This window comes from Mus pahari, chromosome 2, assembly GCF_900095145.1.
Source record: "Mus pahari chromosome 2, PAHARI_EIJ_v1.1, whole genome shotgun sequence".
In the NCBI taxonomy this organism is placed as follows: Eukaryota; Metazoa; Chordata; class Mammalia; order Rodentia; family Muridae; genus Mus; species Mus pahari.
Window position 1 is genome coordinate 137,282,324 of NC_034591.1, and position 11,621 is coordinate 137,293,944.

At 40.5% G+C, this 11,621-nt stretch overlaps 1 protein-coding gene across 1 annotated transcript in view; it reads left to right on the top strand.

The window, feature by feature from the left end:
- The first annotated feature begins 6,368 nt into the window (after nucleotides 1-6,368).
- Nucleotides 6,369-11,621, top strand: part of LOC110316903 (murinoglobulin-1) — a 47,632-nt gene continuing 42,379 nt past the window's right edge. Inside the window, exons 1-4 of the mRNA XM_021191255.2 lie at nucleotides 6,369-6,558; nucleotides 7,921-8,104; nucleotides 8,783-8,942; nucleotides 9,057-9,109. Of these exons, the coding sequence (XP_021046914.2) occupies nucleotides 6,473-6,558; nucleotides 7,921-8,104; nucleotides 8,783-8,942; nucleotides 9,057-9,109 (483 nt within the window). The 5' untranslated portion in view covers nucleotides 6,369-6,472. The remainder of the gene's footprint in view (nucleotides 6,559-7,920; nucleotides 8,105-8,782; nucleotides 8,943-9,056; nucleotides 9,110-11,621) is intronic.

Consider the following 11,621-nt stretch of genomic DNA (forward strand, 5'->3'; position numbering starts at 1 on the left):
CAAAACAAAACAAAACAAAACAAAACAAAACAAAAAAGCAAAAAAGAATTATTTTTCCTTCTTCATGACACTTTACAGCCAGAATGTCAGATCCATCAATCTGTTGGTCTAGGCTTTCTTTGTTAGAGGAGAGTATATTACCTCTTACCACCTCGTCCCTGTACTAATCTCTTCATATGTTTTGTAACATCACATTCATGGATTGGAAGTGGGAAGGCAACAGATGGTTCATATTACATAACCTCCTTAATTTTAGTGTCTGTTTTGTGAAGTGAGAAATATTTTTCTTTCATGATTGCCAACATTCTGGAGTACAAGTTTGCCTCATAGCCCTTAGGATTCCAGTGGATTCTAATTTGTCTCTTCTGTGTCTCTCATTTTAATAATTTGTGTCTTCTAAGTGATTAACATGAAGGGGTTGGCATATTTGTTTGTCCTATCAAATTTCCAGGTCTTTGTTTCTGTGATCTTTGGTTCATCTTATATATGTCTGCTAATTTCCAGCTCTGATCTTACTTATGCTTTGCATAACTGCTTTGGGGTTTGGGCTGGGTGTTTTGTTGTTGTTTTTAATCTCCGAACACAAGATGTATCATTAGGATGCTTCAAATATGTGTGCTTTTCATGATATAGAAACTGATAAACATAAACTTGTCTCCTAGACCTGCTTTTGCTTTTTTGCTTTCTTTTTTTTTCTTTTGGCACCTTGTAGTAGTGTCATTTCCCACCTACAGGGTGGAGAAATTGGAGGTGGAATTTCCATGTATGGATCTCTGTGATGCAAATATGTCACCAGCATTCAGAGAAAGACATTCCAGGTGATCCGTTTCCATCATTGTGGATGCTAAGTATTTCTTTAGCTATGTGCCACTATAACTGGAGGAACAAATAGGCTTAATGATGTCATGGACATTTAACAAACTCATCTTCTACTGGAAAAGTTAGTGGAAAATCCTTGGGGCTACAGGACATCTTCAAAAGATCCATACAAACAAGGTCTTTGCATGTCCTCTAACTATCTCTCTTTCTCTTATTGGTGAGATGGAGTCAGCCTTTCCTGCCCACAATCTGAGGACAACAAAGGACAGGAAATAAGTGAAGGAAAAAAGTAGCAGGGCTCCTCTAGGTCCACATCACCTGACTTATACAACACACTGGTTACTAGCTCACCTTGGAGCTCTGACCCACAGGGGAATCTTGTGGATGCATAAGACATTTATTTCATATTATGAAATATCTAAAGACCTCCTCTCCTACATGAAGGACACCACTTCAGATTTGAGCTAATCCCCAAGGGACAAGGGTGTAGAAGGCTGAGATTGAGGAGACTGGGAGCACCATCACATTCAGTCACACATCCCTTGGTGTATTGTGGTTCCTGGAAGATACCAAGTGCCATGGAATCCCAGAAACAAAGGATGATGCTGATATAACTGAGAGCATCCACACGACTAGAGACATGAACAGAACTGACCTAAAGTTCAGTAAGAGAACACATACTAATAGGGACTTCTCGGAATCTCCCCAGGATGAGAACCCTGAATATGAAATTACCAAGTAACAAATATCCTTAAGCATCCATCCATCATCAACATCTAGCAAAGACCAGCCTGAGGAGGCAACCATAGCCCGTACCAACTACAGAAGAAGGGGTTTAAAGGGAGAGAGGAGGTAGCCTATGCTGTTGCCTCCCACCCCTAAGAAAGGAGTCACATCACCTACTTAAGGGACAACAAGGCAAGGCATGAAAAATGGAATCCCAAGGGAAACTGTGTAGGAATGGCCACTAACATTCACTTGTGAATTTGATCTCTGCATTTTCAAGGCTCTTTTTCACCAACAGGCTGCACCCATTTATGAAGATCATGAACCATAAGATGTGTGTGACCCTAGAAGGAGATTTCACACTGAATCCCACTTACAGGATTTTGGCGAAGTTGAGCCAGAAACACACAGCAGAGGATGTGACCAGGGGCTGGGGATAGAGGGAAGAAGGAGGGAAGAAGGCTTGATGAACAGATCACAGGTTCAGAAGGGAGGCCTTGATAGAGCAAGGCTATTGGACATCAGAGTATCCCAGTGCTAAGTCCTACCTACGTCAAAGTCACTAAGAGGCCTTCGATCGTGTCTCCATACAGGGATTGAAGAAGAGGCACAGGTCCATGGTTCTTAAACTTCAGGTCTGTGTTTGACCTGGTGTAGTGATACAGCCACAGAAGTAAGCTAGGTCAGAAATTGAGGAGGCTGTGTACCCCAAAATCCATTTTAACCTGTTAGACATCCCTCAGAAACCAGAGTACAAGCTCTCTACCTCTCCTATCCCTGAAGAAGTTGAGTTACTATCTCACACTGAATAAGTTCATGGTTCCCCCAGCTTTAGTGGGGGATGAGGGGATGGGAGGGGAGGAAGAGAGAAGGAAAGGTGTAAGATTAAGAGGAAACCTTAATTGTCATGAAGTTGTGGAGAGGGGGCACTTATGGAGTTAGCTTTGACTGACTTCTTGCTTGTGTTTGATTATGAATGAGTCTGCAGACATTTGTTCTTGTTTTTAATTAAAACGTGTACATTATACCCTGCCAAGTTCCTTCACTTATACATACATCCTTGAGAGATTGCCTTAGCCTGAAGGAAATGGCCTTAGTCAAACATAGATACTGTGAACCATAAACTCACCTTGTTGTGACCATTGTTTATCTTCCTGCATGCATGGCCATGCTTTGTGTTGTTTCCCTTTTACAGACACTGAGAAAATACACTTGCTTGCTGGCATGGTATTGTCCAGTGGCACTCCCATACCTGTCTCTTGCATCTTCTTTCTGCCTTTCCTATAATCATCCTCACTCGCCCAGTCCCGATTCCCATGTTGACTGGCTGGCTGGCTCTGGCAGCTGTGGATATCAGCAAGTGGTATGATGTGGAGCCTTTGCTGATTAGGAGTCTACTATGTTCATCTTACTAACATTCAGGGAGGGAGCAGCTCTCTGAGTCAGCAAAGGCTGCCCAGCTGACAGGAAGTGCAGGTTGATAATTGGTGGGGATCACAAGATGCATTTCTGAAGCCTGGACTTAATGTAACCCTGACATATTTGAGTTTTCTCTGTACACACCTGGCTATGGTCAATGGGAACATGGTCATTTGTAACAGCTTGTCAGTTTTTATGGAATTCACATCCTTGGCCACATCCTGCACATATAGCCATGACTGAGTTTATAAAGTAGTATGGTCTACCCAGCTGCCAAGATAGTCATAGTACGGTAGGTCATCATAATAAGGACTTGAATCTTGGATCTGTGATTCCCTGGATTATTTCCTTTCCACTATCCACTTACTTGTGAGGCCCATTCCTTTTGTTGTAATTTATAATCTATGGCCAGATCAAAAAATACCATCATCAGGGTAATTTATAAGGGAAAACATCAAATTTTGAGGCTCCCAGTCAAGAAAATTAGAGTCTGAGACCATCATTGAGGAAAACATGGCAAGAAGCAGACAGGTCTGATTCTAAAGAAGTGCTGCAAATGCTGTATCATGATATATGAGAGAGAGAGAGGGAGAGAGAGAGAGAGAGAGAGAGAGAGAGAGAGAGAGAGAGAGAATTCACTTGGTATTGTTTTGTCTTAATTGGTATATCTCCTACTAACACATCTCCTCCTAATCATTCCCAAAGAGCTTCATCAACTGGGGATCAAAGTATTACAATCTTATATGTCCAGGGGATTTATTTACATCCAGCTCCCCCATATTGCCTGGAGACTTGGAAGATGGGTCCCTTAGGGAAGCGTCATACTAGCTTCTGATGTTGAATTCTTACCCTTTTATGTTATGCTTGCATTTCAGAGAGCAGAACTAACTCCTATGTCTCTCTTCTCATGTAGACACATCAGAAAACCTCCCCAAGAATTGCAGATTTGTCCCTCTATGTACATCTTAGAACTGAGTTCTCAATCTTCCTAATGTTGTGGTCCTTTAGTACAGTACCTCATGTTGTGGTGACCCCCAACTGTAAAATGATTTTTGTTTCTAGTTTATAAATCTAATTTTGTTATTGTTAGTAATCATAATGTATTTTCCAATGGACTTAAATGACCTCTGTGAAAGGGTCACTGAGCCCCCAAGGGGATCTGAACCCACAGGTTGAGGAACCCACATTGTCTTAAGAAGGTATGAAAAAGAGATTCTTGTGCTCCAATTACTTCCCCTAAGAAGAGATTTTGTGTATCTGCTCCAGTAGAGAACCCATGGTTGGCTCCCCACATCCAGGATGGATAATTCATGTCTACCTCACAGGCTCAAAGGTGGATAAACCATGAGCCTAACTATGTCTCAGAAAAATAAAAGACAAATACCAAGCACACCTCACAATCATCACTGAGAGATAGAATACACAAAATCAGTGGTCTACCATATGTGATAAAGTCTGACCATGGTAGCTCCCAGTCAATCATCTCATGCCATAGCCCTTTGGCAACTGGCTCAAACAGGTGCGACTTTCAGTGTCAATGCCTTTTAGTCCCTAACTCTCCCAAAGTATGTCTCTGTGAACATGATGTTATGGTCCAATTCAGTGCACCATGGTGTAAGGACTGTTCTATCAATGAGCAACTTGCCTTGGGAAAGTCTGCTAACAATGGAAGGTTTTCAGAGCCTGGCTCACAATGATTGAGGACATGGAAGTGGAAGAGATGATAAACTCAGGATGCTATAGTTATCAAATTTCTGTCACAGTGGGACAAGGTTACTTCTTCTGCATAGCAAGTAAGCAGAAGAACTGTCATATATCCGCCCATCCCTCCTTAAGGCAAAGGTTACCTAATTTTATGAAATATGAGAAAAATTACTCCCTGATAGATGATGTCACAAGAGAAACTATGAATGTCATCCATTTATCCAGGCAACTTCCCTTCAACTTCCTAGGAACAAAGTCTCCTATGCTATGAGGCCATTGCTTGGCTCTGGACATGTTCATCCCTGCATCGAATTCAGCCAGAATATCCATTATTGATATTAAAGGTACAACTTTTAAAGCTAAGTTAAAATACAAGAGTTCCTTGTGTATTTTCCCAATGTTGTTTTTGTTTCTTGTATTAGGATCCTCAAACATGACTTGAAGCACTAAAATGTACGATAAATCTTAATAAATGTCCTGTTTCTCCTACATTTGGGTGTTCCTGACTCTCATGCTCAGTGTGAGAGACCAGATAAACTCCATCTTGGGTTCAGGCTCCATCTTAGAGAAGCTACCTAAAATTGAACTCGAGTTAACCAACAAGCTTGCATCTAGCAGTCTCCTATTAATTAATTGGGGTTCAGAAGTCCATCAGTGAAATATGTAAGTTTTGTGCTCTTTTTTTCCAAGCAGGGTTTTAATCTGTCCTGGCTGTCCTGGACTGGCTTTGTAGACCAGGTTGTCCTCTAACTCACAGAGATATGGCTGCCTCTGCCTCCTGAGTTTTGGGGTTAAAGCGATGCACCACAATTCCAGGCATAAGTTTTCTTTCTTTTTCATCTCTTCCATGCTTACATCACACCCCTGCTAGCATGTCTTTTCTCTTTACTCAATGCCTCTACATTATAATTGATTCAGTTTATGCTATCCCCCCCTTTCTAGCCAATATCACAGGATCCCTGCAAAAATAAAAAGCCCTATGATCTAGACTAGAAATTCTAATGTGGTTCCCAACTCATACCTTAATATCCTTCCAGAGGATCCAAGCTGCATCGCAAATACTGATTCCTCAACATTTGTAGCAATCAGCTTTAGTGGCACAGTTACACTGGGCCTCCCAGTAAACTGTAGAGATAGAGAAGCATGTTTCTAGAGGACTCTTGTAAACAGATATTATAACAAAGAGTTAGGCACAGTGATGTGTAGTAGGTGAGGGTTTTTTTGTTTTTGTTTTTGTTTTTTTTAGCTTACCCAGTATCCACAGTCCCCTTTTTATACACAAGACCCATAAAAGTAGATACTTGAATGATCAGAGACAGAATTTAAAATCTCCAACCTGGACTACTCTGGTGACACTCAAATGAGGAAGGAAAGAAATGGAGATGTCACACTCCCAGAGAGTGCTACTAGATTCTGAGTGAGTAAAAGCAGTTAGGTGGCAAATGTCACATAATCAGGGCATAGTCACCTATTTCAAAGATTTATTGGTCGTTAAGACTGAGAAAGTCTGCTCTAGTTCAGATGAAGCAAATTCTGTGGCCTTGACCCTTTACCAACGCCATCCACAGCTCCTCTGGCACCTTTCCTCAGACTGTTGTAATTTATTTGACTTGTGCTCAGGCCACCACAGAACTCAGTGACATTAACAGAGAGCAAAAACTCTATTTTGTTATTGAAACACCTTTGGCAGTGTGTTTTGTTTTCAGAGAGGACTCATAAATAAGCTGGTTGTAGAGGACTCTGGAAACAGTGTTAAGGAGAGGGACACCATAAGCCCTGTCCTCCTGTCCTTTCTTACCACACCATGTGGAAGAACAGATGGGCTCAGCTGTGCCTTTTTTCAGGTCTTCTTGCCTTCCTGCCTTCTGCTTCTTCACTCAATGGAGACTCGTGAGTACTTCCAAAGCATTCTTAGTATTGTCCTTCCTCGAATCAAAAAACAACCCATTTCCTTTTACAGTCCCTTCCCCTGAAAACCTTCCTAAATTCTTTCTGCTTTTTAACTAACAAATAACTCTAAATGTGTGCCCCAACTTTAGTATTATGTAATTTTGGGTAATCATTTTTCCAACTCTAAAGTAACCACTGTGACTAAACTGAGGTGTAGTACGAGTTAGAATAGCATTCCCCTTATTACTGAACCAGTAGTATCTCAAATCCCAATGGTCAGAGACATCCTCTGGCATTGAAACTATTCAATCCTTTTGAAAAATAAGCATTTAAATTATTGCCATTCTTGGTTGGAAATGTGTAGCCTATGTTGTAACCTTTAGCCAGATAAGACATCAGGACATCAGAACCCTGTGTATGTTTGTGTTCTAAAGCAATACATTTGTTAAGATCAAAGACCTTGTATTAAACTACCAGGAGAACTTATTTGATGTCAAAAATAACCATATAATTAGGATATAGTTGAGCGACATTTTTGTATCTGTGATAAAAAATATATTTAAGGTGCTAAAAATAAAAAGCAAGCTAGTGATATTTTTGCATACTGTGATATAGCAGTGACAGGCTAGATTTGGGGGGACAAAAATCTCTAATTCTAGGAAAAGGAAGAGAATGATTCCTACAGATAGCCTTTGGAACTTGCCCAAGTATAGCATAGACGAATTATGCAATCTTGAATTTCACGGTCACATTATCAATCTTAGGTTGAAGAGTACCAAAAGATAAAAACAGGGTATTGAGTTATTTTTTAAAGAATTAACAATGGTTGCTGGAGGGATGGCTTAGTGGTGAAGAACACTGACTACTCTTTCAGAGGTCCTGAATTCAATTCCCAGCAGCCATATGGTAGCTCAAAACCATCTGTAATGGGATCTGATGCCCTCTTCTGGTGTGTCTGAAGACAGCTACAGTGGCCTCATATAAATAAAATAAATAATTAATTTTTAAAAAGCAATTTAAAATGCTAATAAAAAACACTCATGATAAACTTTTATGAAAAGAATAATTATTCCTCTTGTATTTTCATTTTTAAAAAACTTTCTAGAACTTGAACTCTGGCTGCTTAGTGAAGGGATTACATGCCATTTGAACGTGTAACAGCAGGTATCACTGCTGAAGGTGACAATTGATGAGCTGATAGTTGTCTTGCCACTCTGCTGTGTGGCAAGCTCTGCCATCTGACACACTGTCAACCTGCCATCTCAGGCTGTTGAAACATGAATGGTAATGGTTACTATGGTGAAACTCCAGTTAGAGACAATGAGCTCTGTCATCAGCTGGCCGGATCTCCTTCCTTTCCAGGAAGTATATGGTGCTGGTCCCTTCTCAACTCTACACTGAGACCCCTGAGAAAATCTGCCTCCATCTATACCATCTGAATGAGACAGTGACTGTCACAGCTACCTTGATATCTCACTTGAGAAAAAGAAACCTGTTCGATGAGCTTGTGGTTGACAAGGACTTGTTCCAATGTGTTACCTTCATTGTGAGTATTACATACCTGTCCTGAATTGTTTTCTATTTTTATGAACATGCGTGTGAATATGTATGCAAGGTGTCCACATATTTCTTAAAAAAATTAATCTAGAAGCATATCAGTGAACTCAAAACAATAGAACTTTAGAACATTTACCCAATAAACAGCCTACTGCCCTGAGAACGAAAGGGTTTGCCAATTCATAGTACTTCATGCTAGTGAGTTAATAAACTTCCAAACAGCACTCCAGTTGATTAGGACCACATCTCCTTTGCATAATCCTGATATCTGGAATAAGTGTGTGTGTGGGGTTTCTTTGGGACCTATCCTCAGACATAATTCCTACAACCAGTAATATTTTGCTTTTCTCTCTATCTCAGTTTCAGAGTTAGAGCTCATTTTTCTTTCATTTCTTAGAGTTAATTTTCAACGAAGATTCTATTTACTGCATAAAAATCACTGTGGTTTTTTTGTCCACATAATCTCACATTGACTTACACAAAATGTTGTGTTTTCTTTTCATTCTTTTTTCCCTGACACTGTTTTTTCCTCCATGTAGTCCTTAATCAGAAACTGGTGGACACTCCATCTCTTTCCTGTGAGGTGGAAGGAGAGAAGGTTAGTGAGGTAATCTAGAAAGTGCAAAGAATCAGATGGTGAAGAGTGTCTTGTTCCTGTTGTTCTCAGATCCCTGGATTCTCCTCTTCTGATGAGGAGGAGTTTCTCTACGTCGACATCAAAGGACCAACACACACATTCAGCAAAAAGAATGCAGTGCTTGTGAGGAACAAAGAAAGTGTTGTCTTTGTCCAGACAGATAAACCCGTGTACAAGCCAGGACAGACAGGTATGAAGCTCCACAGTGGGCAAAGGAATTAAGTCACCATCCTGAACATGGCAAAAAGGCCTGGGTCTTTGGACCTCACTAGTAAATTCTCTCTCTCTCTCTATCTTTTTCCAGTTAACTTTCGGGTTGTCTCTATGGATACATATCTACGCCCACTGAATGAGTTGGTGAGTCTTTCACCTGTGGGTATTGGTACATTCTTCAAGACAAAAATGTCACTGCAATATTCTAATTTCCAGCCCCTTCTGAGGCATGAGTTGTTTTCTCTTCTACTCTTTTGCCAATTTATACCCCTCACTCAGTTACCATTGGCCATCCTATGGCTTCCTTATATGTGATTGTCCTTATTTTGTAGCCCATTAGTTAAGTATCTCGGTTTTCTTTATACTTTGTGGAGACTAGTACTGGATAGAATCTTTTAGATTGGTTATGTTTTTCAGTCATTTCTTTTGCAGATTCTGCTACTTTGTGCCATCAGTAAGAAATCCATTTCTAGTGGTGCACGCCTTTAATCCCAGCACTCAGGGGGCAGAGGCAGGCAGATTTCTGAGTCGAGGCCAGCCTGGTCTACAAAGTGAGTTCTAGAACAGCCAGGGCTATACAGAGAAACCCTGTCTCAAAAAAAGGAGAAAGGAAAGAAAGAAAGAAAGAAAGAAAGAAAGAAAGAAAGAAAGAAAGAAAGAAAGAAAGAAAGAAAGAAAGAAAATCTATCTCTAGTGTAACAGGGGTATTTCTTACACAGTCTCTATTATTTTTATAACTTTGTATTTAAAACTTGGGTTCTTACCTAAATAGACTCTTTTAAGAATATCATTGCATTTCAGTCTCTTGTTCTCTGTACTCAGGCAAGTTTTGGGGACCTGTGTTAAATACAATCTACTATGAAAAGAAGCTTCTCTGATGAGGGATGAGGGGTGCTTTAATCTCTCCTCTCCTCTCCTCTCCTCTCCTCTCCTCTCCTCTCCTCTCCTCTCAGTAACAGTTGGTTTAAATCAGTAACAGTTGGTTTAAAACTGTGTCCTTTAGCAGCACATTAATAGTGTGTTCTCTCCTGGGATCTATGATGCATGAAACCCAAGGTTCTTGGTGCTACAATGATTCCAAGTGTGTAGATTTCACCTTATACAGAGGGATTTAAGTCCAGTCAGAAGTGGTTGGTTACTTCCTTGACATTTGTGCTACTACTGCACCAGTGGGCATTTTGTACCTGGCCAGTGGTTCACATAGTTTATTAGCTTCACAGCTGGGTGAGATTTATCAACATCCCCCCCCCCTCTGATATTATGGATAACACCTTCCAGCTGTATAGGAGCTAGCCAGTAGGGATGCTGGTTCCCATTTGTACCAGCTTGATTATAGAATATGAAATCCTAAATTGGATATCTGAATCACATCCTCACTTCCAAAGGCACCGAGATTATTGTGTCATGGAAGAAGGAAAAACCGTAAGAGCCAGAGGTGAATACTGTCAGAGGCAGAATAATGGCAAGGGAACAATCCTCTAAACACAGCATGGCAGCTGCACACATGAACTTGCAGTTCTGTTAGTGTGCACAAGCACATGTAATAATAATAATAATAATAATAATAATACCACCTTTTCATGAAGAGATAAGATGGACATGAAGTGCCACCCCTAGCTGAGGAGCTATTATTATGACAGCTACTGGGAGAAAGTCAGTTTTCTTTAAGAGTATAGACCTTGCTAAGCCTGCCATATAGAAGTCCACATATGCAAGAATATGCATATATATATATATATATATATATATATATATATATATATACACACAGCACAAATTGGAAATAATGGATGGAAAAAGAGAACACTAAGTCAGGTATGTAGGGAAAGGAGATAGATATGGAAGGGGTGGATATCATCAGAAAATACAAAATTCTGAAAGAAATATGTATATATTAAACAAAATATTAATACACTTTTACTTAATTTGTTCTTTACAAATAACAAATTACAATGGACAGCACGTTTTGGAGAATCTAAAAATTCTGTTTATCCCAATAATCTGTTGCATAATTTTATCAAGTATGTATTTACCTTTTCGTCTATGATATATTCTTCTCTCATACAGAACATCCTGACCATAGCCTCCCTGCCCCCTGCTTCTCCCAGTCTCCCACAGCTTCCCCTTTCCTCCAGATCCATTTCCCTTCAGAAAAAAGTAGCCCTCCCAGTGATATCAACTGAACATGGCACAACAAGATTCAGTAAGACTAGCCACAAACCCTCATATAAAGGCTGCTCAAGACAACCCAGTAAGGGGGAAAAGGGTTCCAAGAGCAGGCAAAAGAGTCAAAGACATACCTGCTCCCACTGTTAGGACCCCACACACCCTGAGCTAAACAAGCACAGCATGCATGCAGAGGACCTAGCACAGACCCAGCAGGCTCCGTGATTGTCTCTTTAGTCTCTGTGAACTCCTATGGGTTATGCTTTATTGATTCTTCGGGCTACGTTCTCCTGAAGTCCTTGACCTCGGTGAATCCTCCCACTCCTCTTCATTGTTTCTGAAGCCCTGCCTATTGTTTAGTTGTGAGTCTCTGCGTCTGCTCCCATATGCTGCTGGAGAAAGCCTCACTGATGAAGACTGGGCTGGGCACTGGTCCTATGAGTATAGCAGGATATCATTAGGAATCACTTCATTGACCTTTTCCCTCACA